Source organism: Thunnus maccoyii, chromosome 4 (genome assembly GCF_910596095.1).
Source record: "Thunnus maccoyii chromosome 4, fThuMac1.1, whole genome shotgun sequence".
Taxonomy (NCBI): domain Eukaryota; kingdom Metazoa; phylum Chordata; class Actinopteri; order Scombriformes; family Scombridae; genus Thunnus; species Thunnus maccoyii.
Window position 1 is genome coordinate 28,224,124 of NC_056536.1, and position 26,959 is coordinate 28,251,082.

A 26,959-nucleotide genomic window follows, 5' to 3' on the forward strand; every position below is an offset into this window, starting at 1 on the left:
ACATCTGTGTCATTAGAGAGGAAGCAGGGGAGCGAGAGGACAGATAGAAATGAACAGATAAAGAGAGAGAGAGAGAGAGAGGACAGAGAATAAACAAGGCCATCAGGGAAATAAGTCCAGTCATTTCCATGTGTTTTCCTCTGAGCCGGGGTTTAACAAGCCTCGCATAAAGACAAGCCTGTGTGGGTGGAGTTCCTCTTAATCATAGCTATGAATGTTCAGCAGGAAAGCTACCGGGAGGAGAAACTTGTTAATTGAGATCTTGATCCTCCAGAGGTGTCTGCTATAACTTCAAGCTCTCCATTTCTTTTTCAGATTATTTTATTAGCTCAAGCAGGCCACACTTGAGGGCACAATTTAATGAGGTTTGTGCATTGTTGATGTTTGTGGGAGCCACCAACCGTTCAGCATATATAGAGAATTATCTGGAAAAATGGAGCAAAGACATTCAGAACAACAAAATCTACATTTAAACAAAAGATTTCACCTGAATTCTTTCAACATGTCGTTTTCTTACTTGTGTAAATAAAGACTCATTAACTAACATTTATGCGGCGGATGTACCGACATTGTCGAGAATCACACCTGATCATTTTGGCATGTTATGTGTACACAGCTTTACAAGTTTACCATGAAAGGTGTCTTTAATCTACCAACTGCTCCATTCATCTGTTCATCAAAGACGTGAATAATCAGTCACAATAAGAATTGTTTGGAAAAACCTTCAGGAAACGCTCTGCTGATTGGTATTAAAATACTTCAGTTTTGGGGCCAAACAGCAGTTTCTTGTAATCTTTGCATTTGTTTTAGCCTGTTAGTAAATCAAAATGCAATAATTTATGGTGTCTTCCAAGTGTAGTTTGATATTTCTTTTACTTTTCTTAATTATGATACCTTTTAATTATGTCTCTAAATTCAAGTCAGTTCTGTGGGATTCACGGCTGCAGCTTAATACTGTACGTGTGCGTCGTTTTAAATCATATCTAATCAAACATTACGGTCACAGATTAAACAGATATGTCATCCAAAAAAGAATTTGCTTGCAGCTCAGTTTGTCAATTCATTTCTGACTAAATCCTCATTGGCACAAAACATGTAAGTCTTTTATTTCTCTGTATTTTATCAAAAAAAGTAAACGTAGATCAGTAACAGAAGGTACTAATTTCATCAACTTTGTGCCTTCACGGCTTGATTTGAAGTTGTAAACACCACAAACTTCTGAAAAAAAAGGTCAAACAGGTTGAATTCTTTTGAGGGCTTTCACTTCAATTGTTGATTCAGAGCAGAACGCATTGATGTCTGAAAGAGAGTATTTTGTTAATTTTGTCCTACCTTCAGTCAAACACAGCATTGTGCAGAATGTTAAATATGCTTCAAGTTAAAACGCTACACAGCAGCTTTTGTTCCTTTTTTTTTTACTTCAGTTTGATCAACAAAGTAAAAAAAACATGAGCATTAAATAAGGGACCAATTAAAATACGTTAGAAATGATGTGCATTTTATTTGATCTCCAGATCTTTACCGTCGTTATTCATGTGAATTTGTTTTTTGCCAGAACTAAACTGAAGAAACATACAACATCTGTGTAAACAAAGATAAGCCAGAAGCTACGAATCTAAGCCGAGTTCTACTGGATGTTTTGTTTGGCAAACGTCGTGTGGATCGGATACGAGAGCTGCATGAAAAAAAGAAAAAGAAAAAGAAAAGTCCATGCTGGGGCAGCTGTCAATGTCCATTTCACTGCTCAGCTTTCATCTGCCTCCAGGTTAATGTTGTTACCAAACTTGGCATAGAGTTGGACCTTCAGATCACCCAACACTTGCTGTATCGCTGACACTCGCTCCTCAAGGCCTTTGACTTCCTGCTCCAGTTTTTCCTGATTACAAAACATGAGAACTCCAATTACATGACAGCCGGTAAAATGTGGCAAACAGCAATGGGTTTAAAGGATATGGCTGCTGATTTTCTATATTTTTTTTTGCCAAGCCAAACCAATAATGAACTGATTATACTTGCATGTATTGTATGTGTATCCAAAGCCTGATATATCTTATTCTTCTGTGCCATAGAACTCAGTTGTTGTCCAAAAACTATTAAAAACACGTCAATGAGCTAACAAACCATACAATGACTGTAATGTCACAATACTTCTAAACAGGATCAATTCATTGTTGGTTTGGCTCCTAACATGAGATTTGTTGACAATAAGAAAAACATCGAAAATCACCAGCCTTATCCTTCAAGACATTTCCATAAACCAGTTTCAATAAATTACACGAATGAGCTGCGTCAACAAAAAAAAAAAAACACACAGAAGGCAGGAGGAGAGAAAAAAAATGATGTAGAAAATGTGCGCTAAATTATCATCAGCAGATATAATGAGTTGACAAGCGAGCTGTTACACATTTGTCATTCAGTATGTGCAGCGTGCCGCTCTACATCAATCAGTACAGGCTTGTGCAGCGTGCTTTGTTGTGTGCTGATGAAGCAGCAAACAACACAAGGACGAACAGGGACTCTTGGTCAATGCTTGTCCTCTGTCTGGTTTAGCAACTACGGAGCGCTGAAACTGCCCGGCTCCTCTCCCGAAGGTGCATTGAGGAAGATCTGTAGCGCCCCTTTGTGGAGAATGCCATCTGGCTAAACAAGGCCTACTGACACCGAGGCCTGGGCCAGCTTGTGAGAGTGCTGTTGATGCCTGCTCACAAGGTTTTGGACTGTTTCTAACTGTTTTGGACAAACTATCAGTCTCGTATACTAAAGCATGTTTATGGGCGCTTATTCCGCCTTCGTCGATAAATATGGTCTGACAAGAGCTGCGAAGATCAGCTGTGCACTCCACAAATCTAGCTTTTATGGAAGAGTGGTGAGAAGAAAGCTGTTGCTAATAGAAAGCCATAAGAAATCCTGTTTGTGGTTTGCCACAAGTCATGTGGGAGGAAGGTACTCTGGTCAGATGAGACCAATTTGAACTTTTTGAGTCCTGGTGCAAAATGCTATGTGTGGCGGAAACCCAACACTGCACATCACCGTCCCCTCAGAGAAACAAGTTGGTGGCAGCATCATCCTGTGGGGATGCTTTTCATCAGCAGATACTGGGAAACTAGTCAGGATTGAGGGCATGATGGATGGAGCCAAATACAGGGCAATTCTTGAAGAAAACCTGTTTCAGTCTCTGAGAGACTTGAGCCTGGGGCGTAGATTCACCTTCCGGCGGGACAATTATACAAAGCATACTGGCAGAGCTACACTGGAATGGTTTAAGGCAAAGAATGTTAATGTCTCAGAGTGGCCCAGTCAAAGCCCAGACCTCAATCCAATTGAGAGTCTGTGGCGAGACTTGAAACTTGCTGTTCACAGACAGTCTCCGTCCAATCCCACTGAGTTTGATCTATTTTGCCAAGAGGAATGGGCAAAAATTGCAGTCTCTAGATGTGCAGTGAAACCTCCAAAGCACTAAGCATGTAGTGTTAATCAAATGATAAAAAGCCCAATAAAGTCAATCTGAATTCCAGGACTTAACACTGCAAAATGTGGAGGTGGGGGGGGTGGAGGTGGGGGGGGGGGGGGGGGGGGGGGGGGGGGTGAATACTTACACAAGGGACTGTAAATGAATGAGAACTGACAAATAATGCAACTGTGATTTTTTTTTTAAATAAACAAACTGTGGCAGGATTTCCTGCAGGGTGATAATACCAAATACCAGTTTACACATCGCATCACAAATACACATATTGTCAGATTTACAGATTAGTCTTTGTGCATTTGTGATTTACAGCAGTTAATCAGTAAATCTAAACAAAACGTGCACTGAAAAATGTCTGTCCTGGCATTTAAAGGAGCAGTACACGACATTCAGCCCCGCTAGATGTCAAAACAAACAACTATTTGCTATGTTAAGATATAGTGGAGTAATGCCGTCCTGAGCAGAGAATGAAGTCACACTCCCTCAGTGTGTGTTGTTATCCGAGCTTCTCTGTCCATTTTCAACATGGCGGCCGGGTCACAAAGTTTCTCATATTACAGCTAAACAGTAGATTAAAATATGTTTCTGAAAACATTTGAATGAAAAAGAGGAAATGCAGTAACACAATCTTGATCCATATTTGATCAGCACTGCTCTTTTTATCCCCAACTTTATTGAGTAAACGACATTTGTTTTGGTCTGAGATGATGGTGCTCTAGTGTGACATTTAGTGGGGCTGAATGTCGTATAATGCACCTTTAAATGAAACATTACCTACATCATCTTTGAGTGATGGTACAGGAGTCTTACTACCACATTCATCAAGATCAAATATTTTATTTCTAACAAAGAAATGAACCTTTACATCCGACTTTATTCTATTACTGAGGCAGCTCTCTCTCCACAAAAGCAAGAGTAGGAGAGTACAGCAAAAATAAATTCCAGTATGGTGAGCAAACAGACGCATGAAGCACATGGAGCTCTTTATTTTCACAACCTTTTTTGGCTGCAGCGACCTTCAGATCACACTGAACAAACTCAGCATCAAGGCAATCTAGTACCTTCTCTTCAAAAAAAGCACATGACAGGGACAAATTCTTTCATTTCATAAAAAAAAACGAAATTACACAAGTGCTTACTTGTGAATAATAATGAACTGAGCTTCAGTCACATTGAGAAGTGACTCTAGATAGTTTTGTTGTTTTGAACCTAGACCTTTTTATAATGTTTCTAATCAGCAGCTACCCCCTTGATCTCAAACACAGTCTAATGGGTCAATTATAGAGGCTTTCATAAAAGTTAGTAAATCCCGTTTTTGAAAACAGGAAGCTCACAAGATAGACAGACTCTGTTTTAATAAAGGGGACAAACATATCTCTATGTTCTACTGATAAAAGAGGGTTGCTAAGTCTAACTAAGTAAAAAGCATTTTTTTGTGGCTCTTTTTTCCCCCCAGTCAAACATACTGTAAAGATGTGACAATTTTGTGATCTTGTGTTTTCAAAAATAGGATTTATTATGAAAGCTGATTAACATACTGGATTGTGTTTAAGGCCAATGAGATGTGAGAGTGTTTCTTAAGACTGCTACAATCAGGGAAGCTGTGTTATTCACAGAAATAAATGATGGAAAACAAGATTTGAATACAGTTTGTGTTGGTAAAACAGTTATTACGGTTAATATTTAATGTTTGTGTAGTGTTTAGTTGTAATTTGGGTGGTGTAGTATTGACAAACTGTGTTATATTTTGGACAACAATCAAATAATTGGTTAATCTATCTTTTTTTTAAACAAATACGCTAAAATTTTGCTGTATTTAGCCTCTCAAATGTGAAGATTTAATGGTTTTCTTTGTCATACATGATAGTAAACTTACTATATTTTGGTTTTGGACTGTTGTTCAGACAAAATAAGATATTTAAAGAGATAACTTATGACCCTAGGCAATTACATTTTCACTATTTTCTGATATTTTAATGGAGAAAATGAACAACAGATCGATAATAAAACAATCAGCAGTTGCAGCCCTTTACTTTTTACCAGTTCACTTCATTTTCTTGAGGCTAATTGCTTATCAAATGAGTTTCATTATGTATCATTCTATGTTAAATTCTCCCTCACAGCCCTTCAACCTGAGCATTTTGAGTTAATGAGGGTCTTTTCACTGATGATCAAGTCTGACGAGTATGAAAAAGGATTAAGACACCTACCTTTGCAGCCTCCAGCATCTCCTGTGTTTCTTCCTGGGTGTGACTGATAAAGATGTCACCGATTTGATAAGGGATCAATAGAGAGTCGTCATCGAACATCATCAGGTCATCACTGGCATCCTGTAAGTTCTGCAGTGATTTCTGCATGGAGACATTAGCAAAATAATTGCAGAGTTTCAATGAGGGCTGTTGACTGTTAGTAAATTAGCTGCTGCACTGCCCTCAAACCACACTTAACTCATCTGAACGATAAGAACCAGTAAGTGTTGATTAAACGCTGTGGTTTGTGGTGCTGTTGTTGAATTGTTTTGTGTTAAACTTTGGTGTTTGTAATATGTTGTACATCCACTTTATAACATCAAGGGCAGCCTCAACTCTCAGTTTAATGCAATGAAATTCAACAGCACCTCAAAATACAGCCTCCAAGATAACAAAAACATTTAATCAACACAAACTGAACATTATAATTGTCCTAAAAGTAAGGAGTTATTGCAGGTTGTTGTATTAGACTGCATTAATTTTAGTTATGTGTATCTACTAAACACAAATATATTTATTATCAGTTAAGAGTCCCGGGACTGTATAGGGAGTATAATGTTATTAGAGCTATAATGATGACTTCATCAACAGAAAATTAATCACCATCACTATTAATTACTACTAATCACTATTCTGATAAATTGATTCATTGTTTTTCATTCAGTTACGTGCTGATTAAACTTTATGGTCATTTCAGAGGCTGTAGTCTGTGGTGCTGTTGTAGTTGTTTTGTGTTCAACTTTCTCGATTAATTGATTAGTTCATGTCTGACCCCTCTCACCCCTGCAAGCCCCTCTTCCAAAAACTCCCAGAGAGACCCCAGAACCAAGACCATGTCTTTGTCTGTCCTGCACTGCGTAGGTGTAGATAGATTTTATTTTTTAATTGTTAACTGTGCATATATATCCTGTTAATATACACACATAGTTTATTTACACTCGAATTTATATGTATATCTACACAGGTATTCATACTTCTATTTATATTCTGCTTTTTTGCACACAGTTGTTAATCATGTCAATATGCAAACATATAGTCCACTCCCACTTGAATCTTTGAATCATTGTAAACTACTGTCCCTCTCTTTCTGACACTGTTTATTGTTTAATATTCATGTTTATTCCTTTTTCTGTTGACATCTGGACCACATTAAATTCCTTATACTTGCTATCCGGGTAATAAATCTGATTCAGACTTGTGTAAACTGAACACACAGTGAATGATTATTGAGTGACTGTATTCCCAATAAATTGGAGTCTTACTTTTTTTGCCTCTATTTCATTTTTGAGCTCCGTCATCCGACTCGTGTTCCTCGCGAATTTGTTGATCTTCTGCTGGTCTTCAAATGTGACATTTACATCTTCAACAGCCTGCAAACGAGAGACAAGTGAATGAATGTATAACGGTTAACGGTCGCGACTGACAGTGAAGCCGAGAATAGCAAACCATAAATATGAATGGTCAAACTAGCTAACGTTAGCTTGCAAGCTACAGACGGCAGTTTGGTGTCCTGTCACCATTATTAACTATCACAGCCGTCGTTTAATTAACATCATCATCATCATTATTATCATCATAATTATCGTCAGGCATTTGAACTTTCAGATATCTGCTAATCACTGGGTAAACTGCAGGCTAGCAGGGGCGTTAGCCGTTAGACATGAGCTAGCTAACACGAGGGTGTCACTAACACTTTAAATATCATCGGCACCGCTACTTGTGGCCGTTTTTCCACACAGACATGTACACATTTAATTTGCTTTCACAGACTAAACAGCAGCAGAGTGCCTCGAATACGAAGATATATATTTTAATTTTAACTTACTACAGGTCCCTTCATAGTTGCTGCCATCTTGGCTTCCTCGACTGCTCAAAGACGGCAGGACTTCACCAAACAGGCCCGCTGCAGCGCCACCTGGCGGGGTAGAAAACTTGGAGTGTGACAGTAAAAGTTATAATAATAATAAAAAAGTTTATTTATAGAGCAATTTTCAAAAATCCACTTTACAAAGTGATTCACTAAGGCAGCAAATATAAAACAGACAAATCATAAAAGGTTAAAAAAAACAAACATAAAAAAAAACAATTTAGTGTATAAAAACCAATTAAGTGTGATATAAAACAAGAAGAAATAAAAACAGAAATAAAAGACAGTTCACAGAAAATAAAAAACTCAAGTAAAACCAGGAAAGGCTCTGATAAAAATATGTTTTAAGAAGAGACTAAAGAAATCACTGACTCAGCCAGTGAAGTTGATCAACCATGGCCCAGTTTTTTTTTTCAGCACTGCTTATTAGGGGGCCATCATAACAAAAGCCTAACATGTTTTAAATATATTCTGTTTATTTATTTTAATTCATTCAAGAATAAATTGATTTATACAACAGTTTTAGGGTTGTATCTGAGCGCAGATTTCATAATTCCCATCAGTAAGTGGGAGCTCACAGAGAGACAGCAGCTTATGTCAATACTCATTTGGTAAAAAAATGACTTATAAACATGAGCATATCCTCTGTGTTACACTACAAGATCAGAAATGTAATCGATAACTTATCCACACACAAAGCGTCCTGCTTCATTTATGATTGAAGAAAAATACTGGTATTGACACATATCTGATCTGCTCAGATTGGCCAAATTATGTTATATAGGCTTTGTTATTCATCTGGTAAATTTATAGGATGTTACGAGGTTTACATGAGCCTTGTGTTTACATCATTATCTACTGCAGATTTATGAAGAGTCATGTAAAAGATTTGATGTAATCAGGGCCAAATATTTTTATTGGAAGGCCAGATTTGGCCCACAGGCCACTATTTGCCTACCACTGGTGTAACGCTTTATTTTGTCAGTTTTGTCCATTTAGTTTTAAAAAAAAGCATTTTCTGGCCTTCTCTTGACTGCACGGCAGAGCCTCTTTTCAAATAAACAAGGTTATTTAATGTGGCATCAAACGTGATCCTTAATTCACATCTGAACACTCACAAAACTAAGAAGTTTGATCAGTTTCACCATAACTGAGAATTCTCACGGTTTGGTTTATTTTTACGGTTGTCATTTAAATTGTCTGGGATGTTTTTGTACTTGCTTACGATATGTCTAACTCGTTATTTTATCAACCGGAACTGCTGCTCTGTAAATATTTCTAGAGCAAACAGTACTGCACCCAAGTTCAAATATTTACTGAATACATCTGTAAAGCTAGAGCACTATTAATTAAATTCATACGAGCTACAGAGGATGTCAATGAATCTAATAAAGTCTACCACAGCAAATATAGGCACATGCTGTTACACAGTATCACATTTGTTTTTTTTACTTGGGTTGAACAAATCTTGATATGCCTGTTCTCCCAACTACCCTTAAAATCAATGGCCTTTTTGTAAGGTTTGTGCCACTAATAAAACATGTAGGTTGTCATGCGTTGGTACATCATGAAGAGATTGCTTGAGGTCTCTCAGCTGCGGTCTTTGCATGAAGTCAGAAGTGCACAATCCAAACAGGGGAATCCAACTCCCACCTCAATGTGTATGCTATAGGCCACAATCGGGACATTGTGTTCATGGATTCCAAGCCCTGTCATAATAAATTCAATAAATACTGCACATTTTGGGTTCAAGTTTTGTATGTTGCAGTTGTTTATGATAAAAACATATGAAGATAACATGTCATTTGACTGATCTGCGCAAAGAGGTTTACAGGAAGTAATTGGGAATAAAACAAAATGAGTGTTGTGGAGCTTTGGTCAGATTAATCATGACACATTTTCCCACAAAAACAACAAAGAGAACACAAAGATGAGAATAAAAATAAGGAAATCAGCTGATGAACTAAAGTCAGTTTGTCTTTGATCCCTGAACGTCTCTCAGATAGGCACTGATGCATTGAGAGGCCTATGTGGACGTCTTTTAAGAGAGATGATTTAATTACACAGCTCTCTGTCTGTTTTGATTAACATAATAAGGCAGATACTTGCTCTTTGCAACTCAGAAAAGCTTTTTTAAATCAAATAATATCAATAATAATACAATAGATATTTTAAGGCACATGTCAGTTTGATTAATTGTAATAATTAATTGATTTGAATCTTAAAAAATAACACCCATAGCATAATGAAATAAATGATAAAATACCTCAGGCCCTCCCTCCAATTCACAATAACCAGGTTAATATAACAGGGTTGTAAGAGTAAACATATATATTTTTGTTTTGGCAGTGTGGACCAATATCCTTAACACACATCCTGTTACTTCCCAGCGACATTTGTCAACAAAACTGTGCTTCACCGCCTCATCATAGTGTCCTTGATTATAGTGTAATCTCATTATCACCATATTTTCAGAGAATTACAATGAGATTACCATGAGCTAATCATGCGCTTTTACTAAAGAGCACCAACACACTGTTGGGCGGATGGCTGACTATTCACTGGAGGAAGTCCAATTGATTACTTCAAAAACAGTCCCACCCATTACAAAGCACACATAAAATAGCCTGTTAACAGTAGGCTATACACACAGTTGGGCTGGAGCGGCAAAGACATCTCTCTGAGAGTGACAGACACTTTCCATATATTTTTCTTGAGGAGGTTATTTTGAGGTGCAAGAAGGTAAGATATTTGAATGGTACTGAAGTTAAGACATTACCAAAATATGATCAGATGTGCAAATTTCATAAACACTCAAAAGAAGTTAGACTGTATTTGCTATGTATCCATGTATGTCAATGCAATGTAAAAAAATCCAACATATTTTTGACTTCTGGCTATTTGTTACAGTTGACTTTGTGCTGAAAAACCTTGCTGGAAAAAGTATGGGAAACGAGCACTCCAAGAACAAAGAGCTAACCAAGGTACAATTACACAAATACACAACAAACCTGTAGTACCTGTAGTAGTAATCTGTAACTTCAGTGGTAAGATGCATGTGGAAAAAGTTGATAGTTGCTTCTTGAACCAAAGGTTTGAGCCCCCCCAAGATTTCCAAATTTGCAAATTTATTCATGTGTCCTCTTGCAAACTTACAATATTTTGTGAACTGTGGAGCTGGCAGACACCAATATTTGTTTATTAATATATATATATATTTATTATTTTTACAGAACGGGAAGATTCCTGAGAAACATGAAAATGGAGTGGTGAATGGCATCTCTGCAAACATCACATCTAATGGACTGGAGATTGGTGGTGAGTGAGATTTTTTAGATTAATAACAGAAAAATGATACATGATAATGATTTAATTTTAAAATAACACAGTGGTAATATGTAAAATATAAATGCAGACACAATTGAAGTACATCACTAAAAAAACAGAGCAGCTAAATGTTCAACACCTAAGAATCATAGTGCTTGTATTATCCAAATTCCTTTCTCTAAATTTGGAGAATCTACAGATTTTGACTCTTTTTAAATGTCCTTTATTCGGTTGTATTCTATCCAGCTTTATGGGAATATACTGTCAGTCTCTGACAGACGAAATCAGCTGATCTTTACATGCACATGTTGGATTAGTCTTTTAGACTCTTAAAACTCTGTAAACACAGTGACTCCCAGCTGGTCTGTGTCTTCAGTCTTCCAATGTAAACTCTAGGCGTAGTCTAAGACATTGATGACCCGTCATGGTGTGGTTTGTGTCCCTGCACTGACAATAATGGTGTAGGATTCCCGCTGGCACTTGAGTTTGTCTAAGAGCTAATGTTGACGCTGGAGATAAGGATAATGTCACTTTCATGAATTGACTAGCCCATGTTTACTTCATGACGCATTGCACAAGTATGGGTTTAATGCTTCATGATATCTAACAGAAGCAGCAACCTTTTCTGTGATAAAGTAGATGGTGTATGTTTAAGAAGAGCAGTCAGACAGTTTGGGAGTGATGGTATGTTCTCATGTTTTGATTTGGTGGTGGTAGAGGTCTTTTGCTTACATTTTGATCACAGATTCTTCTTTTTTGCAGTTAACGGTGAGACCATAATCCAGCAAAATGCCATGTCCACATCATCAAATCCTGCCACAGAATCAAATGAGCAATATGTGATAGTTGAATCAAACTGTCAACATGTTGACGCTCAAGTTATCTCTGATACCCCTGACACCACCGTCCAGAAGGAAGAGGAAGAGAAAAAGAGAGAGACCTCAAATGAAGATCAAACAGATGCAAGTCTTCCTGCCACCAATCCACAGCCGGTGAGTATGTTCATTTTTAAAGATGATATTTTATATTTTTTTATTGTCAGCAAATTATACGAAAAGTTCAAAACCAACTATGTATTCATCCTACTAACAAGTATTACTTGTGTGTATTAAAAAACACATCAAAGGGTCATGCTAGGTGACATGTTCCTTCATTGCCATGGACACACATACTGTAGTTTCTTTTGATTCAATCCCACATACACCGTCCCGCTACTGGAAATACTTAGTGGAGCCCCAAATGTGTATTAATCCACGGCTGAAAATAGTCCCCAAAATATGCATTATTTACCCCTGTCTCAGTAATGTTTTCTAAAAACTACGGTGCCCAGCTGTTTTAGGAAATTATTTAGCCTCATTAAATACTTCTATATATACATTCATGACCCACTTTTAAAGACTTACATTTTCAGTGGGAAGACAGGGTTCGGAAATCAGTGAGCAATGAGAGACGGACTAAAGTAATGTGGATTAGGTTCCTTTCATAGGATTTGTTGACAATAAGAAAGCCAGCCTTATTCTTTAATGTTGTGCTCTAATCTCTTTTTAACAGTCTGCCTGCCAAATTGCCTGAAATCACTCTGATTTAGATTAGATTTCCTTAATAACGTCACTTTTAGCTGTACATAAACCACTCCAAGATCTTATTGGAAAATGAAAATAAAATAATTCGTGTAATCACGAAATAATTACATCACTGAAAGACGTGACAAACATGAACATCTGTAATCCACTGCAATACACCAGGCCTGCAAGAAATTCTTCCGCATTTATAAATGTGTGGTTGTTGTTGACACAATGACTGAAATTGAATTCTGTGGTCTGTTTTGAGGCTTTAGTGGTACCTTATTGGGCAGCATTATATTTAGGGGTGTTAATAATATTTTGTCCACCTCATTCACATACATAGAGTAGTAAAAATGTTATAAACACCTGAAAATATAATTCAGTCCAATACAACAATACCATGAACTCAAATAAGCAGGGTGTAATCGACACCTCTGTGTCAACAACAATTAAAACTTGTTTCCTAAGTATTTACCTTTTTTAGGACTGTTGTACTGCATGTTCTGTTTTTGTGCTGACTCAGTGTGTGTGTGTACACAGTGCGATCAAGCACATGGTTATTATATATTTGTCCCAGGAACAAAGACCAGTTGTATTTTATCTAAACGTGAATGTTGATTTTCATGATAAAGGAGTCGGATTCAAGTGGAGAAGAAGCTGCTGCCACGATCATCGTCGTGCACCAAGAGGAGTTTGAATGCCCGCATCAAACAGCTGAAATATCAACGCAAACAGACCTGAAAATTGAAGCGGATATTTCAACGCAAACTAGTGATGACCGTGATTCAACCACTTATACTGGAAGCCCAATAGAAGAGGTCGTCGTGATGGAGACGGCAACAACTGAAGAACATTCACTGAGTGAATCTGTTGTTGTCATTGCAGAGGAGGTTGTTGAAGACACTACATATGAGGAACCCTTAGACAACCAGACAGCTGGGATCATCATCACAGAGGAGGTCAACATAGAGAACAATGTGTATGAGAATATAGTGTTCATAGCGGAGAGGGTGGAAGTTACTGACAATTTTGAAATAAGCCAAATCAAAAACTACAATCCTGAGGAAGAGAGCATTAATGGGCCTGAGGAAATTGAGCAAGAAATCACCAAAGAACCAGAATCAAACCCAAACAAATCGATTATAGTAGATGAAATATCTGCAGAGGAAAATGTGATTGAGGAAAATGTGCCATTGGAGGTGTCTTTCAGCCTTCCCAAAGTGGTGGCAGATTGTATTGAGGCAGTTTTCTCCTCTGTTTCTGAATCCAGTGACTATACTGCTGTAAACACATCAGAGCCACGAGTGGAAGAAGTAATTACTGAAGACAACGGTGAAAGAGCTGGAGACATGTCAGCTGATGCAGCGCTGATTGAAACCGCTGAACCTGAGCCTAATGCTGTCACCCCTGAGGCCGGTGAAGCAAATGGCGTTCAGTCCCTAGACGCAGAGCCAGTGACTAAGGTGATAGAAACAATCTTTGAGGTTATTTATGAGGAGCCAAATGCTACACCTGGAGACCAAGACATGCCTGTAAAGGAACCTTCTGTTCCTCTTGAGACAGAAATTCTAGTTAAGATGGAATCCGCCCATGAAGAGGTCGCCGCCGATGATGCTGTTGCAGTTGAGGATGTACCAGAAAAACTCAGCCCTGTGTCTGATGATGAACCTTCAAAATCAGAAAATCAGATTATCACCATCGAGGAACTTCCTGAAGTTAGTTTAATGTCTCCTGATGATGAAATTCAAATCAAGCCTCAGTCTATTCCTGAAATTATTGTTACAGAAGTTGATGTCGATGAAGATGTGATAGCTGATGTGGCACCCGAGACAGTTGAAGAATCAGAAGTCAGTTTTGCTATTGTCAAAGAAGATGCTGAGGTGTTACTGGAGGCAGCAATTGATGCCCTCTGTCTAGAACTTGAACCCAGTGCCATCACTCCTTTGGAGTCTGCAGCAGATAATACCAGCCCTCTGGAAGAAGAGGTTTTTGTTGCAACATTTTTTGTGCCTCTCTCTGCAGAACAAGAAGCAAGCTTTACCATTCCAGAAGAGCCTGTGGAAGAGACAATTATCCCATCAAAAGATGAGATAGTTGCTGAGAAGATGAAGGAAGAAGCTATACAAGCTTTATTAAATGAATTTAAAGCAGTGCCACAAAGTGTTAACAAAGATACCGCTGTCCAAGAAACATCTACTGAAGGAGAAGTTGCCATTTTGGAGGAAACTGTGGAAGAAAGTGACATGGCAGAAGAAAAAGCTGAAGTATCTGAAGATGAGCCACCAACAGAATTCACAGAGGAGCCTGTGGAAGAGACAATTATCCCATCCAAAGATGAGATTGTTGCTGAAGAGATGAAGAAAGAAGCTATACAAGCTTTATCAAATGAATTTGAAGCAGTGCCACAAAGTGTTAACAAAGATTTTGCTGTCCAAGAAACATCTACTGAAGGAGAAGTTGCCATTTTGGAGCAATCTGTGGAAGAAAATAATGTGATAGAAGAAAAAATTGAAGTATCTGAAGATGAGCCGCTGACAAAAGTCACAGAGGAGCCTGTGGAGGAGACAATTATCCCATCCAAAGATGAGATTGTTGCTGAAGAGATGAAGAAAGAAGCTATACAAGCTTTATCAAATGAATTTGAAGCAGTGCCACAAAGTGTTAACAAAGATACCGCTGTCCAAGAAACATCTACTGAAGGAGAAATTACCATTTTGGCAGAACTTGTGGAAGAAAGTGATGTGACAGGAGAAAAAGTTGAAGTATCTGAAGATGAGCCACCAACAAAAGTCACAGAGGAGCCTGTGGAAGAGACAATTATCCCATCCAAAGATGAGATTGTTGCTGAAGAGATGAATAAAGAAGCTATACAAGCTTTATCAAGTGAATTTAAAGCAGTGCCACAAAGTGTTAACAAAGATACCGCTGTCCAAGAAACATCTACTGAAGGAGAAATTACCATTTTGGCAGAACTTGTGGAAGAAAGTGACGTGGCAGAAGAAAAAGCTGAAGTATCTGATGAGGAGCCACCAACAGAATTCACAGAGGAGCCTGTGGAAGAGACAATTATCCCATCCAAAGATGAGATTGTTGCTGAAGAGATGAATAAAGAAGCTATACAAGCTTTATCAAGTGAATTTAAAGCAGTGCCACAAAGTGTTAACAAAGATACCGCTGTCCAAGAAACATCTACTGAAGGAGAAGTTGCCATTTCAGAGGACCCTGTGGAAGAAAATGATGTGACAGAAGAAAAAATTGAAGTATCTGAAGATGAGCTGCCAACAGAAGTCACAGAAGAGCCTGTGGAAGAGACAATTATCCCATCCAAAGATGAAACAGTTGCTGAAGAGATGAAGGAAGAAGCTATACAAGCTTTATCAAATGAATTTGAAGCAGTGCCACAAAGTGTTGATGAAGATATCGCTGTCCAAGAAACATCTACTGAAGGAGAAGTTGCCATTTTGGAGGAACCTATGGAAGAAAGTGACGTGGCAGAAGAAAAAACTGAAGATGAGCCACTGACAGAAGCCATAGAGGAGCCTGAAGAACCCAGAGAAGAGAATGTCGCCGCAGCTGAAGTGCTGTTAGAAGATGCTGATGAAGAGAGAGTTACTCCATCTGTGGTTGCTCTGGAAATCTTGGAATTTAGTCCTGTCATTTCTGAAGAGGCTCTGGAGGAGAGTGTGAGCTCTCTCGAGCAACAACCAAAAGGTGGCGTGCGAGTTGTAATCCTCAAGACAACTGAAGACTTTACAGAAGAGATAATACATGAAACAGATCATTCTAGAGATGTTTCAGCTGCAGTTGCGGATAACACTGAAGATTCTCAAGTTGCTGCTTTAGATGAGTCTGTGGCAGCATGTATTGAGGCCATTGTAGAGAAAATAATTACAGAGGATGTTGTCGAAGCTGAACGCAACCCTGTGACCTCAGAGGATGTAGCACCAGAGATCATCACAGAGGCTGAACAGAAGGCAGAGGATGAATCAAGTGTGAACACAGCAGTCCCAAGTCCAAACCATTGGGAGAACATGGAAGCTGTACTTGTTAAGTTGCAGTTAGCATGTGCATCAGTTGTTGAAGAATCAGCATATAAGCTAAGTGGTTTAGTGATATCTTCACAGGGATATAGTATTTATGTTACCGTCCATGTGGCTCCGAAGATGGAGCAGCAGTGAAATGTTACAGTTTTTGTTATGAAAAATATTGGTCTACCTCATGTTACATGTGTTTAATGGTTTGTGATTGCAACTGGATTGTAAAATGATTTCTGTTTTGTAATAAAGCCGAGAGCCTGTTTTGTATATATCATCACCACAAAGCTCACATTTTCAAGTGCTGAAACATTTTCCAATAAAATAAAAAACGAAAACACTGAATTTACAGATTACATTTCTTCTTTATTCATGACTTTGAAAAAATGAAATAGTTGTGACTTAATATAACGTCAAAAAGGAATATATACAAAACAATAAATGAATATTCACTCCGAAGCAAACTCTGAATAGATTCACCAAAATAAACTCAAAATCAAGGTTAGTCACTTGAGTATTTTAAAGATATTCACCATCTGGACACAGCAAGGTATTTGAGTTTTCCTGACATTTCTCAGAGCATAACTCTCAGACATTGTTGAATATCAATGAGTGAGGGGTGGGACACACACATTAATAAAAGGGTGATTGTTGACAATGCCCCGAGTAGGCTGAGGCATGGTTGGAATTGCGCTCCCATCTCAATGCTGCGATTAAGACACTCACTGCTTGCATATCAGCTCCACCGCTCTAACCTAATTCTCAAAGACTAATTCTTTTGTGATGGTGTATAGGAGGCAGAAAACCTAAAGCAAGAATCAGAATCATTAAAGGAGCCAGAAAGTGCGACTCTAGACCCCAGTCCAGAGGAAGAAAAAGCTCCTGAGACTGACGACGGAAACAGTCAGCCTGTGGAAAAGCAAGAGGAGAGTAAACCAGAAGAGAATCCAGTTATGAACTTCTTCAAAACACTAGTAAGTGACACATTTTGAGTAAATGAAATTAAGAGTGGTTTATTTCTTATTGCTTCTCTTGTAAAATTAGAGTGTCATTGCTGCTTGGAAAAATTTAATTAGAGAATTGCTATAATCAAAAGTAAAAATAAATCCGCTCTTGTTATCTCCAACTATTACTGAAGGCAAACAGCTGCTCAAACAACAAACAGCTGAATGGAGTTAATGCGTGTGCTAATTATTGTTTAAAGCCTCACTGAGGCCAAGATGTTTGGTAATTTGCCTGATAAAGTGGAGATCAGGGATAATTAATTAGACTTCAGCAGTGGAGATGTGTATAAATGTGACTGGTCTGTTTGTGATTCCTCTTATTCTGTGTGGAGGCATGCAAAAAGATGAGATTGTCAAAAGGGGGTTTAATAGCAGTAAAGGTGTCCATAACAAATTCTGCTGTGATGACAGTGCTTAATGCAAAACCTTCAACAAGAAGCTATTGTATTTCCTCTTCATCATGCTGTCTTTTGGACTCATGCCGTTTTAAAGAGTTACCATTGCCCTAGCCCCATGCTAATCAAGTCTTTGAACATGCGGGAATGTGGTGGCCTATTGTTCAACCCATCGTGTGAGCTCACAAGGGAGGCCTGTGCAGTTGGAAGTTGAGATTTGTGAAGATAGAGCGAGGGCAGGCCTACGCCATCTCCGGAGCACAATAGCTGTCACAATGACAGCGCATGTACTGTATGTGCTCTGTCAGGCACCTCAGTGTGGACTCTGTTTGCCTCAGTTAACTTATCATAAAGGCCTATGTTTGCATTCATGAAAGGCGTCTGTTTCATCTAAATAATTATTTTTCTGTTCCTGTTACATCAACTATATCCTCTGATTTTGAGCGCTTTATACCGCAGCTTTACTGCCAGCTACATGAAATAACATAATGCTCCATGCCTATACATTTAACATCTGAGGGTTAGGCATTTTGTCTTTACTTAATCAATTAAGAAAAGTTAATTTTCCTTCCCTTGTTACACAGGTGACTCCCACTAAAACAACCAAAAAGGAAACAGCTACTCCCGATGCCACAAAAGATCAGGTGAACATATGTTCGTGAAGCATTACATCACATATAAAAAATGTTAAATACATAACTCATGCCAGTACCTCCAATGTATTTAATTTGAATGGTTGATACTTGATATTCTCTCTATTGTATGAGGCTCATATTTATTTTTAAACCTCTATAAGTGAATTCAGTAATGATAGAGATTGACCATCGAACAAAGGCTTGGGGTTTGGGTTTGGAGATAGTTTTAGCAGGTTGTTGTAACTTTCAGTTCTGTTTCTTGCTTGAATAGATGGTATTCTTGATTCCATAACAATTAATTTTATTTCTAATGGACCAAAACATCAAAGCATACATACTATATGACATATACACAAGCTTTTTGCTTGTCTTTGTTTGCTTCACTTTAACTTCATCTTTCTAACTGCTACCTTTTTTTTTGTTGTTGCCAAATAGTCCGAGAAGGAGAACCAGCCAGCACCAACCACCACTGTGAGCCTATAATGTGTTTTAATTTGTATAACAGAACTTGCAATGCGCTAGAAAGGCACATACTGTACATGGTTGGGTTCTGTTAATTTCCAGAAATAACATTAATCAATCTAACTTTAGTTGTTAATGCTACATTTCCTTGTTTCCTTTGCCTTGTTGCAATTATATGAAAACTTGAAGTTGCTGAATGATGACTACATTGTATTTTTTTACCTAAAATTGCCATTATATATCCTAAAATTTACTGGATGCACAAAGGTAACTGTGTGGACGGATTACAATATTTTCCAAATCATCATTCTAACTCTCTGCCTCTTGAATAGGTTGCCCAAGTGTCTGAACCACCTGCAGCAGCCAAAGGAATGTCTATCCCACCACCACCTCCTCCAGAGCCACCAAAAATGGAAGTCAAGGGAGAACCGGCTGCCAAACCTATAAAACCCACACCACAAGAAGAGCCAAAAGCTGCTGCAAAGGAACCCGAGTCCTCAAAAGGAAAATCAGCCAAAGATACTCTGAGCAAATTCTTCCGCCCAAAGGTAAAAAAAACAGCCATAATTGCAGATTGCAAGATGAAATCGCTATTTTACTGGATCATTACTTTATGGACTTTCAGTAAGCGTGTGTGTCAGTGTATCAGATTTATAACGTAGTGTGAAACATACTGTATGTGAATTTGAGGTACTGCTAGGTTTCAAGGCAACCAAAGAAAAGGGTGCTTCGGCAAGTGGAGCCAATGCCTCGGCTAAGACCGCAGCAGTGGTACAGTAGATTATCATATTCTCAAACTGACCATGGCTCATCCTCGTACTAACTGAACAAGAGCTGGTTTGTCTGGAGGTGGCAGAAACTGAAGCATTTGCTGTTTCCCAGTTGGAACCAGCAGCCGTTGTATACAGTAGTGTTTGCCCTGTTTTGAAACTCATGCAGGAGAATTACCAAGGTTTTTGTAGTTCCTCAATTAGACGAGGCATAATAGTGTGACTCTGGTCAAAAGGCTTCACTGAAAAGAAAACCTTAAATCTGCATTACTGTTTCTACCACAGTCCATATTTTCATGATATATCACCGAAATGGCATTAGTGCTTACTTTAAGTTGAAAAATTTGTCTGACATTTTGGGAAATATGCTTTTTTTCGCTTATGTATTTAGATGAGAAGATCAATATTACTCTCAAGTTTGTGCACTATGTATGGAGTTGATTAGCTGAGTTTAGCTTAGATTAGCATAAAGAATGGAAGCAGAAAGAAACAGCTAACCTGGACTGTCCAAAATTCACACAAAGATCTACAGCTCACTATTTAACATGTGATATCATGTTTGTTTAATCTAGACTGTCTGTTAATTTGTCTTGTCACCACTGTGAGGTTACCAAGCAACCAACGGGCTGCGCCCTACTGCTTGGTGCCAAGATACAGTTACACCGCAATGTAAAACAACTTACATTTCGGTTTGTGTACCAAGTTAACAAACGAGATACAACCTTTTAATTAGTGAGATGTAAAGGCGCCAGTGGGCATATTTGTGAACTTGGGAGGAGAACCAGGTTAGCTGTTTTCCACCTGCTCCCAGTCTTTATGCTAAGCTAAGCTAATTGTCTCCTAGCTCTAGCTTCATACTGTACGCACATACTTGAGGGTGGTATCAATCCTCTTATCTAACACTTGACAAGAAAATTAATAAGCGGTTCCCAAAATGTCAAACTGTTGCTTTAACCGGTTCATATTAGTCCGTATCGCTGCCATGATAACATATTAATCATTTCATAATAAAAGCTTTTCATGTGTGTGTTTTTTTTTTAGGACATTTCTTTTCTGTCTTGCTGGCTTTTACTAACAATAAGAATTCCTTCACTGTTCTGCAGACAATCAAGGCGCCACTACAACAAGATGTAGAAGTAGCAGTACAGCAAGTTGTAGAAGTACAGGTAAACCAGAGAGTGTGCTCAATCTTCTCAGTTTTATTCAGGGAATGTTTTATTCATGTATTCTGATGTGAGTGTGAATCTGCATACAAAGGATTTCAGTAGTCATTCAGAAAACCTTTCACCAGCACAGTAGGCCTTAACTTTGAACTGAGTATATACAAACCTTTCAAGGATCACAGCTGTGTTCATAACAGACATGCATTTTACATGTTAATTATAATTTGCATCAGTTCAGAATAAAAAAAACAGTTTTACTCTGTAGGAGACACCAGTGGAGGAGCCAGAGCCAGTTGTAGAAGTCCAGGTAAATCAATGGAGAAATCAATCTTAGGGTTTTGTTTTTTTTAGGGTTTGGGGTATACTTCTGATCCTCGGATTATATCACATCACTGTGTACTAATTTGCATAGCTTTTCTTCTTTTTATATGTTCTGACTCATTTGCATTTGCTCAGAGTGAAAATAAGGTTGAACCTCAGGAGACAGCAGAGGAGGTGGCACAGCCAGTTGTAGAGGAGCAGGTAAATCAGCAGGAAGTGCTCAGGAATATTAATTCTTAATTTTCTTCACTCTACAGACACTTCTGACATGATGTTGTGCTAAATGTTACAAATATTATGTTGTTCCACTTTCAATCATTTTAGTAAAAACATACAATCAAGTAAAAACAACAACTCTTTTTAATGTTTTGATTAATCAATTCACTCATTTGTTAAAACATTTAATCACATTGCACCCCATCGCGGTATAATTTCCGTCATGACAGAGGAGTCAGCCCATAATTTATTGCATTTCTTACAGCATTTGAATTGATGGGAGAACAAATAACTTTTCCTTCCCTGCAGATGGTGGAAGAGGCACCACAGCCAGTGGTAGAAGCTGAGGTAAATTAAAGGAATTCGGCATTTTGTGAAATACTGTATGCTTATTTGCTTACCTGGCTACTGTAGATGAAAAGATTGATGCCACTCTCATATGTGTTTGTTATATATGAAGGTACAGCTTAGAGACGGTTAGCTTAGCTTAGCATAAAGAATGGAAATGGGGGGAACAGCTAGCCTTGTTCTGTCTAAAGTCTACCAGCACCTCTAAAGCTCACTATTTAGCACATTATACTGTGTAAAACCACAACTTTTTATTTTTACTCTTTGATTTTCTTTGTATTAAACAAACAAGATACAACGTGTTAGCTTTAGAGGTGCTGGCAGGCATTTTTTTTAAACCTTTGGATGGAGCCACGCTAGCTGTTTCCATCCATTTCTAGTCTTTATGCTAAGCTAAGCTAAATGTCACTTGTTGGTTCATATTTAACAGACAAATATTGATGTGGTGTATCGTGTAACTCTTGGCAAGGAAGCGAATATGCACATTTCCCAGGATGCTGAACTACTCATTTAAATAAGGACAATCTCAGAATCATTAATTTTCCTATTCTCTTCTTTTTTACAGAAAATACTATCATTAATTTTTGTGCATGATGCTGGGGGTTCTTTATTCTTAATGGGTCAGGTTCTTGTCTTTAACTGATTTTCCTGCCTTACTTGTTTGCTCTGATCCTGGATACTTTTTCTTTCACTTGCAGGTGGCAGCTCTTGCTCTCACTCTTTCAGCTTCATGATGGTGGGCTCCATGTATTTAATTAGTAAATAACTCATGATATGTATTTTCCTCTCTGCTGTTTTGATAAAAAGAAGGTGGATCCCTCAAAAGCCGGCACTCTGGAGGCGGCTGCGAAGCCAGAACCGCCACCGCCTGTTCAGGAAGAAAAGAAACCAGCCTCAAAACCATCCTTCTTTTCTCTCTTCAAACCTAAAGTAAGCACCTATTCACCTAAGCCTTAATAGACCTTAAAAATATCTGAAAATGTCTGTGTATGAAATGTGGTGGACTTACTAAATAGAGAGTAACAGATTAATGTGAATTTGAGGTACTGTTAGACAACATGACCACAAAAATCCAGGCAGCCTCCACAAGTGGAGTTCGGCTCCTCAGGAAAACTACTGGAGTGGTAAATACAGTAAAACTGCCTAATGAGAATAGATGCATTATTAAACAGAGTAATTTCATTAATTACATCTGGTATGGTTTCACCCTTTATTATTGTCTTTGAAAATCATAACAACACATTTCAGTGCTTCTATGATCATCCCTCATAATGCTGCAATCACTAAGACCGATTAAGACCGGATCCTAACAGCAGATGTACGTCTTAATGTCACTTCGAATTTTACATCTGATGTCATCTCAAATCCATCTAATGAGTGGAGCACATAAGACATTGTTATATAACCGCACAGATGCTGTATCCTCAGTTGCTCTAGGACTGGAATAATTGAGCTTTTCATTATGTGCCCTCAACACTTTCAGGCTGCTGAACCCAAGAAGGCGACCCCTGCCCCAGCTGCAGCAGCAGAGGGAGCTCAGACAGTAAAAGCCAAAGAGGAACCAAAAGGAGCGGCCAAGTCATCAGAGGCGGCTGCAGATAACAAACCAGCCTCAGTGGCCTCCCAAGCTGGAGATGATGCAGCCAATGTGCCCAAAAAACTGGAGAAGAGGAACTCCATCCAGCTGTTTTTTAAAGCTCTGGTAAGGAAAACATCACTTTTCCCCAGATATGGTTGAGATGTGGTGCATTTAAAGCATGCACAGTATACTTATTAATCGACTTACATATTTTTGGAGGCTTGTTTTGAATGGCCCCGTGTATTTGCAATATGTTTCTAGCTTCATGTCCACTAGATGGCAGCAGCAACTAAAGGTGTGGGCCTTTCTTTACTGAAAATAAGAATTGTGTCCTCTGTGTAGCCTGTGTTCACATGACACACATTCCATGCAGTGTTACAAGCAATGCAGTTTAGTGAAATGATACAAGTGAAAAAAGCATAAAGCTTGTTGAAGAGGTACTTTTGCAAAAAAAAAAAAAAAAGATAGAAATTGCTTCCCATAACTAGCACAGTGAATAAGGCTTTTATGAGACTCAAACATAAATACATATCAAATGGGTTAGTTCAACTTTAGCATTGGATGATATGGCTCTTTAAAGAAAAGAGATAGATACTATAACAAACAAACACTGTCTCCGTTTAAACCGCAGGGTCAGAAACGTCACTCTACAGATGCCGGCGTCCAGACAGAGCCAGTGGTTGTTGCTCCAGCAGCTGAGAAGGCCAAATGAAAACCAAAACCGACACTGACGTTTTCCTGTACAGACTCCCCCCCTCTCTTTTTCTTTCTTGCTCTCACTCAATATTTATCTCTTTGACTCTCATATCCTTCCTTCAACCCCTATTGAATTACTTTAACTACATTTTTTTGTTTTGTTTTGTTTTTGTTACTGTTTAGTAGTTACTATATGAAAGGAAAGGTTACTGGAAGGATCAAAGCACGTGAACACTTGTGAGAAAGAGGAACAGTGGTCAGGTAGTTGAACAAGTGCAGGTTTGAAATGGTCTAAGGCCTATTTGATGGCAAGGTTGTTGAGATATATACATATATATATATTTTTAGTCATGCAAATGTCTTGACAAGTATAGCAATGTGAGTGTGAAACTTTTTCTACAGACATTTAATGTGACTTCTCTCTGTTCTTGCAACCTAACAAACTGGGCTTATGCAATACACAGTACCACGCTTTGCTTTTAGCAATTAATTTTGTCTGAAACATTTAAAAAAATACATGTGTCATATCGGTTCTATTTTTTTCAGTTCATGCCAGAAAAAATCATGCAGTTGTGGAAACTCAGAGGTTAATATGAAATGATTTTAAAGTAGGTACTTAAATTTGTATGACACTAAAATTAAAAGCAACAAATAAATCTGTCCTGATAAGAGGAGAATGTTTATATAACACACTGCACTTAAAGATTTTTTTTTTTAACTTTATGTAAGCTATATATAGACTAGAGCACATTCGTACATATCAAGTGTTTAACAGTCATATATTGGGCCATATGGGAAATTACAATCTTTACTATTCTGTTCTGTGGGGAGCGGATTGTAAGTATTCATGTTAGACATAACAAATGCATCTGGGATGGCAGATTGGTGTCATTGTGCAAATATGTCATCGTGGTACGTTTTTGCAGTAGTCATAAATCACATCCGATTAGCTCTTAATTTAATAGCGGCACTTTGTGTCATGTTGTTTTATGGACGTCTTTTGGTGTATTGTGTCTGACATATGTGCAATTAATATCATGCTTTTGTTTGCCTATATGTACGCGTGTATGTGTGACTATACAGCTATCTTGAAGGCAATAAATATGTTCACCATTTGTCTGTTCTTCATCAGTGTGAATTACAATGATGTGAAGAAACTGAATCAAGAATAACTGGGTGTTAACCACAACAACAAAAATACGCAACTTGTCCAGTTTGGCAACACTTGAATATGACATTCTTTCATCACTGACATTCAAGTTATTTTTATGCATACAGGTTAATGCACTAAACTTGTGAGCTAAGGTGTGTGAGATGAGTCACACTTTGCTATGTTGGGCGTAGAAGTAAACTGTAAGCCTTACTCATCTATGTATTTATTTGTATCACTGACTGACAGGTGACAGTCTGACAGAAACCGTCGCAAAAATAAAAACTGACCGCGCCTCAGGCCGCCATTTGTAACTTTGACAGAGAGATGACTGCCGGACAACACTGCTTGAATACTGATTTACATTTTTAGAGTCCACGAGACATAGCTTAGAGATAAAAGATGTGAAACAAGTTCTAAGGAATTGTATATTTCAGGTAAAGGCGGCCTTCAAATCTTCAACCGTTTATGATGTAATTTCTATGATTGATAGCACAGTGTGATAGCTTTGAAAGGATGTGTTTCAGATAGCGATGTCTGAGACCCACCATTCACCCACCATTAAGTGATGAGTCTTGGCCCCAGAAGGCATAACTCACACTGCTCCTTTGTTGTTGCTGTTGACACACTCTTCTCGCATTACTCTCTGTAATAGGTGTGATCATTTTAAATTGTGCATCAAAGTAATTGCTGTAGCAATGAAGGAGCAAAAGTGAGGTATTGCTTGAACAATGTAAGACATTTGGTTCGATGTATGTCCTTTCCCCCTGAAGACTGATTTAAATTAGGATGTAATCTGATATTTTTTGCCAACAATATTGCTTTTATGTGTTAAGAGTTCATGTTCGTTACCAAACATTAACTAAAGTAGTGATGAAACTAGCAGATGGCACTGGCAGATACAATTTTTTTTTGTTTTTTGTTCGTTTTAATGAGGCAGAAAGCTATGAAATTTTGAAATAACGGTGATATCCTACAAACAAAATGTACTCACACATCATGACAAACATTTAACAACACTATCTTAAAAATGAAGAACTTTGTAAAACCTCACATCAGTTCCTTATGTTTTTACTTCCTCATGCTGTTATTCAGAAATTTGCACAGCCATTTATGCATTTATAGGTGTCCTGGCAGGAATCAGCGCAGACAGAGATAACAGCTGCATGTCCCTACATGCCAGAATTGTGGGCTTTTATTCACAAATGCTTTTTAAAGGGAAGGCATTTCTGTAAAATTATGAAAACAATCAAATTTCATGAGGGCTGGACAATACAGGCAATAATGAACTGGGTGGCTTACTAAAATGGGAATGGTTATAGGTATGGATTTGACAATGCAAAGACTGTACACTGCACAAGATCTGCTCGACGACCATGTTGCTGCAGTTCATCCCAGGACAATGCATGTGACTGTGTGAATGCACTGAGCTCAGAGGGGGTGGAACAAGGGAACAGTGGGCAGGGAGGCCTGACAGGAGGCCTGCTGTCAGCACTAATGTGCATCACGGCGCTGCTCGCTAGTAACAGGTCTGTTGGGGAAACATTGGGGTGAAACGATTCCAGGAACCAATGAGAAGACACAGTAATCGCTGATTTTGATCTGATAACAAATGAGTGGTGGTGATCTAGCCTCTACGGGACAGTCTCATTCACTTTAGCTAAGGGTGAATCAGCAGGTCCTGCAGGCACAACGTGTGTGTTTGTGTGTTA

At 38.3% G+C, this 26,959-nt stretch overlaps 2 protein-coding genes across 5 annotated transcripts; one reads left to right on the forward strand and one right to left on the reverse strand.

Annotated features, from left to right (window-relative positions):
• Positions 1–1,477: 1,477 nt before the first annotated feature.
• Positions 1,478–7,630, reverse strand: pfdn4 (prefoldin subunit 4). 2 transcript variants are annotated; one of them, XM_042409295.1, is made up of 5 exons: positions 7,541–7,630; positions 6,978–7,085; positions 6,456–6,458; positions 5,677–5,817; positions 1,478–1,876 (listed from the first exon to the last, which is right to left on the reverse strand). In XM_042409295.1, exons 1-5 carry the CDS (start codon positions 7,565–7,567, stop codon positions 1,745–1,747), a joined length of 411 nt encoding a protein of 136 aa, XP_042265229.1. In that variant the 5' UTR covers positions 7,568–7,630; the 3' UTR covers positions 1,478–1,744. The 2 variants fall into 2 exon arrangements, with proteins under 2 accessions (XP_042265229.1, XP_042265230.1); XM_042409296.1 differs by lacking the exon at positions 6,456–6,458.
• A 2,366-nt stretch (positions 7,631–9,996) lies between these two features.
• bcas1 (brain enriched myelin associated protein 1) lies at positions 9,997–25,212 on the forward strand. 3 transcript variants are annotated; one of them, XM_042409291.1, is made up of 15 exons: positions 9,997–10,324; positions 10,493–10,566; positions 10,816–10,900; positions 11,672–11,901; positions 17,303–17,482; positions 18,492–18,551; positions 18,978–19,013; positions 19,337–19,552; positions 20,878–20,940; positions 21,203–21,244; positions 21,394–21,459; positions 21,784–21,822; positions 22,630–22,752; positions 23,306–23,524; positions 24,033–25,212. In XM_042409291.1, exons 2-15 carry the CDS (start codon positions 10,528–10,530, stop codon positions 24,111–24,113), a joined length of 1,479 nt encoding a protein of 492 aa, XP_042265225.1. In that variant the 5' UTR covers positions 9,997–10,324; positions 10,493–10,527; the 3' UTR covers positions 24,114–25,212. The 3 variants fall into 3 exon arrangements, with proteins under 3 accessions (XP_042265225.1, XP_042265226.1, XP_042265227.1); XM_042409292.1 differs by lacking the exon at positions 21,784–21,822; XM_042409293.1 differs by lacking the exons at positions 21,394–21,459; positions 21,784–21,822.
• Positions 25,213–26,959: the final 1,747 nt, after the last annotated feature.

What these genes read in the sequence shown, in the direction of transcription:
- pfdn4 (XM_042409295.1), bottom strand. Translation starts at nt 7,567, where the DNA reads ATGGCAGCAACTATGAAGGGACCTGTA. An exon ending in CAACTATGAAGGGACCTGTA is followed by an intron (nt 7,086 to 7,540) that starts GTAAGTTAAAAT and finishes TCTCGTTTGCAG; the next exon opens with GCTGTTGAAGATGTAAATGT. An exon ending in AGATGCTGGAGGCTGCAAAG is followed by an intron (nt 1,877 to 5,676) that starts GTAGGTGTCTTA and finishes TTTTGTAATCAG; the next exon opens with GAAAAACTGGAGCAGGAAGT.
- bcas1 (XM_042409291.1), top strand. Translation starts at nt 10,528, where the DNA reads ATGGGAAACGAGCACTCCAAGAACAAAGAGCTAACCAAG. An exon ending in AGCCAGTGGTAGAAGCTGAG is followed by an intron (nt 21,823 to 22,629) that starts GTAAATTAAAGG and finishes TTTGATAAAAAG; the next exon opens with AAGGTGGATCCCTCAAAAGC. An exon ending in TTTCTCTCTTCAAACCTAAA is followed by an intron (nt 22,753 to 23,305) that starts GTAAGCACCTAT and finishes CAACACTTTCAG; the next exon opens with GCTGCTGAACCCAAGAAGGC.